Consider the following 3,421-nt stretch of genomic DNA (forward strand, 5'->3'; position numbering starts at 1 on the left):
CAGCTTTTCCTTACGCGTTCACTGTATATATTGGTTTTCTGGTTTTTTTGGGTTTTTTGGTCTATTGCCGCCGCCCCCGTGGCCGCTGTTCCTGGGCCGCCGCCGCCCGCGCGGCCGCCGTTCCTGGGCTGCTGCCGCCCCCGCGGCCGCTGTTCCTGGGCCGCCGCCGCCCCCGCGGCCGCCGTTCCTGGGCCGCCGCCGCCCCCGCGGCCGCTGTTCCTGGGCCGCCGCCGCCCCCGCGGCCGCCGTTCCTGGGCTGCCGCCGCCCCCGCGGCCGCTGTTCCTGGGCCGCCGCCGCCCCCGCGGCCGCCGTTCCTGGGCTGCTGCCGCCCCCGCGGCCGCTGTTCCTCGGCTGCTGCCGCCCCCGCGGCCGCTGTTCCTGGGCCGCCGCCGCCCCCGCGGCCGCTGTTCCTGGGCTGCTGCCGCCCCCGCGGCCGCTGTTCCTGGGCCGCCGCCGCCCCCGCGGCCGCTGTTCCTGGGCCGCCGCCGCCCCCGCGGCCGCTGTTCCTGGGCCGCCGCCGCCCCCGCGACGGCCGGCCCCGCCGCACGCCGCGCACCCACAGGAGTATTTGTTGCGAGCGTGCGCGGCGGCGGGCATTCCCATCCCCTAACCACCCCTGGAGATGATGACACCGGCGCTACCGGCCGATCCGGGGGTGTAGTTCATACGCATGTGGCACTTATGCATGCATGCTTGTCATTGCATCCCCCACCCGGCCGGCGCTGCTACCCTGTGCAGCCGCCGGTTTTGTTCGACGGGTGTGGGGAACCGCATTGCGGTCCGCCCCGTCGATTGTCCTGGTTTGTCCTGTTTGTCCTGTTTGCGGGGTTTATTATGGTGCCTTGCTGCGTGTTGCCTGCGTACCAGACTGCAGCCAAGCCCCCGTAGCTCTCTGCATTCATGCCCACATGGCCCATGCCACGTGCAGTACCGCCGGGATGAGCCATGCAGCCATCGCGCTGTCATCACTATTACGCGGCCTCCCCGATTCCAGTACTTGCATTGCCACACGTATTCATTCCTCCCCATTTACATACTTGCTTTCCGCTCCGTCCACTCCGCCTCCATAGTTCCGTTCCAGCCCGCGCCAGCCCCAACCGCAGCGACAGCCAGCCGCCCAGCCCGCGGTTACTTGCTGTGCTGTTTTGCTTCCTGTCTGGCCCGCTGCTTCCTTCCCGGTTTCTTACGCTTCCACTCACTCCCTCCCTCACATGTGCTGCTGGACGACGGTGGCGCTGGTGTTTTCCAGGTTGGTTTCGGATGCCGCGCGCCCCGCAGCTCCGCTCCGCGCCAGCCCGCCAGCCGTCCGACAGCCTAGCCATCGCAACCTGGTTATATCAGTGATGGGTCGGCGGCGCTCCTCTATTGCCCGTGGCGTTTACCGTCTGGATGAGGTAACATGTCTGCTGTGACCGCCTCCTGCTAACCGGCCTTCTATGCGTGCTAGCGACTACAACTTCTCTTCGTGTCGCGCACATTCGCGTTCGCATTTCGACAGCACTCCGCTAACAGGGCGTTTCAGGGATAATCGCCCCTGGCCCCCGGCAAGTTCACGCCGGTATCTGTTGGCCAGTGGCAGGGACCCACTCGAGGTCCCGCCCTCGAGCGATTGGAACTGGCGAGCCTCCCGCTTGCGGGTGCAGCCTCCATTTGCACGCGTCGTACCCGCCAGTAGCGCGCTTGTGTTCTGGTATTATAAGCCTACAGCCTTCATATGGTTATCAGCCTACAGTTTGTTGCCAGCCGTTTCTTGCCTTCGGTTACTGGACTTTTCTCGGCTGCGTTGACTCGATTGACTACTCTGCGGCACCAAGCATTATGAGCGCCTACACGTGTACGGCTTTGTGGCCCCAACATGGCTAAACGCAAACGTCGTCGCGTGGAAGCCACTGAAGCAGCCGGCATCGGGGAACGCGTCATCGCTCTCAGAGCCGCGGCCTTACCAGCAAACTGGAAAGGCAGCGATGGCGAGCACCGGGCACGTATTTTGGGTCTCACGTCGGCTGCGACCCCTCCGGCGGTGGTGCGGGCCATCCTTGCCGCCCGGGCACGGTTCGCCCCCGGCGAACACGCCGCTTTGACCCGTAACCCCGAAGCCCCCGGTGTCATATACGCCGCCTTCTTCCTGCCCACCCGCCATCAGCGACAACGACAACGACGACGTCAGCGCAGGGGTGCAGCAATGATGGATGTGTACGTGGGACAAACCGTCCACTCCGCCCTTGCACGGTTACGCGAGCACATCAACGCCACAGCCACGGAGCACGAAAGCGGCACTTCCAGCTCGCCGTTCCACCGTGCCGTCTGGCACTCGGAACTCGCCCGCCTGGTCGTCGTCCCCCTGGAGCGCGTGCCTCTCCCTACCATCGCCGCACTGGCTGGTCTCCCAGCCGGCACCCCGCCACCCCCGCCACCCGCCCCCGACGCCGACCTCCCGTGCGCCGTCTGCCACCAGCCACAACCCGAGAACACCATGCTGCTCTGCGACTACCCCGGGTGCAACGCCGCCTACCATTGCGCATGCCTGGACCCACCGCTGACGCGCCCGCCGCCCCCACGCCAGCCGTGGTGCTGCCCCACGCATGCGTTATGCCAGCCACCCGCCTTCGCCGCCATCGCGGACCCGCTCGAAATGGCTTGGATTCAGCGGCTACAAAGCCTCCGCGCAGTGCACCGCGCCGGCTACAACGTGGCGTATCGTGCGTATGCACTCACCCAGCCGCCCATCGCCCACCCCCAGCGACGCCCCAACCGTCGGTACGCCACGCGTGACATGCGACGCCGATTGCAAGCACTGCAACGGTTGTGGGCGCGTCCGACGGCCCACGACCCGTACCAACCCGGCCGGCAGCTCCCTGCCAACCACTTCGCCTCGTTCAACAACCACACGTTACAGCAACTCCAAGCATACCTCACGTACTATGCCCCCGCCACGTTACAGCTACGTGCGGACTGCGCGACTTGGCTCTGCGCCGCAGTCGGCCGCGCTATCCACGACCGTCACCGCGACATCCCCATCCCCGACTTCACCCGCAAGTTGTGGCTCCCCGACAGCCTGCGCCACTACCTCCCGACCAGCGCCATCTACGCCGTGCTTGACTCCGCCGCCGTGGCGGCCGCCCGCCCCTACGCCAACTTCCCCAACCCGCCGTTGCACTACACCAAGGGACTCACCGTGCAACAGCGGTTCTGCAACTACGCGGACTTAGCACGCACCCTCACCGCCGCCGACTGCCACCGCATCCTTAATACCCCGTGCCAGTGCTCCCGGTACCCTGGCCTCTGTGACGCTGGCTTGGGCGGACACGTCGCCACTACCAGCCCCGTCGGCCTGGTGTCCCAACCGCTCATGGACCGCTTCGTCTACAAGGGCGGGCATCACCGCGTGTACCGGCCGGCACCCCCGCCCGCCGCCGTCAC

The 3,421-nt window shown here is 67.0% G+C and overlaps 1 protein-coding gene across 1 annotated transcript in view; it reads left to right on the forward strand.

The window, feature by feature from the left end:
* Positions 1 to 1,498: 1,498 nt before the first annotated feature.
* CHLRE_07g333746v5 (uncharacterized protein) overlaps positions 1,499 to 3,421 on the forward strand; it is a 4,162-nt gene continuing 2,239 nt past the window's right edge. Inside the window, exon 1 of the mRNA XM_043064232.1 lies at positions 1,499 to 3,406. Coding sequence (XP_042922800.1) covers positions 2,187 to 3,406 — 1,220 coding nt within the window. The 5' untranslated portion in view covers positions 1,499 to 2,186. The remainder of the gene's footprint in view (positions 3,407 to 3,421) is intronic.

The sequence above is a fragment of the Chlamydomonas reinhardtii genome, chromosome 7, assembly GCF_000002595.2.
Source record: "Chlamydomonas reinhardtii strain CC-503 cw92 mt+ chromosome 7, whole genome shotgun sequence".
Classification (NCBI taxonomy): domain Eukaryota; kingdom Viridiplantae; phylum Chlorophyta; class Chlorophyceae; order Chlamydomonadales; family Chlamydomonadaceae; genus Chlamydomonas; species Chlamydomonas reinhardtii.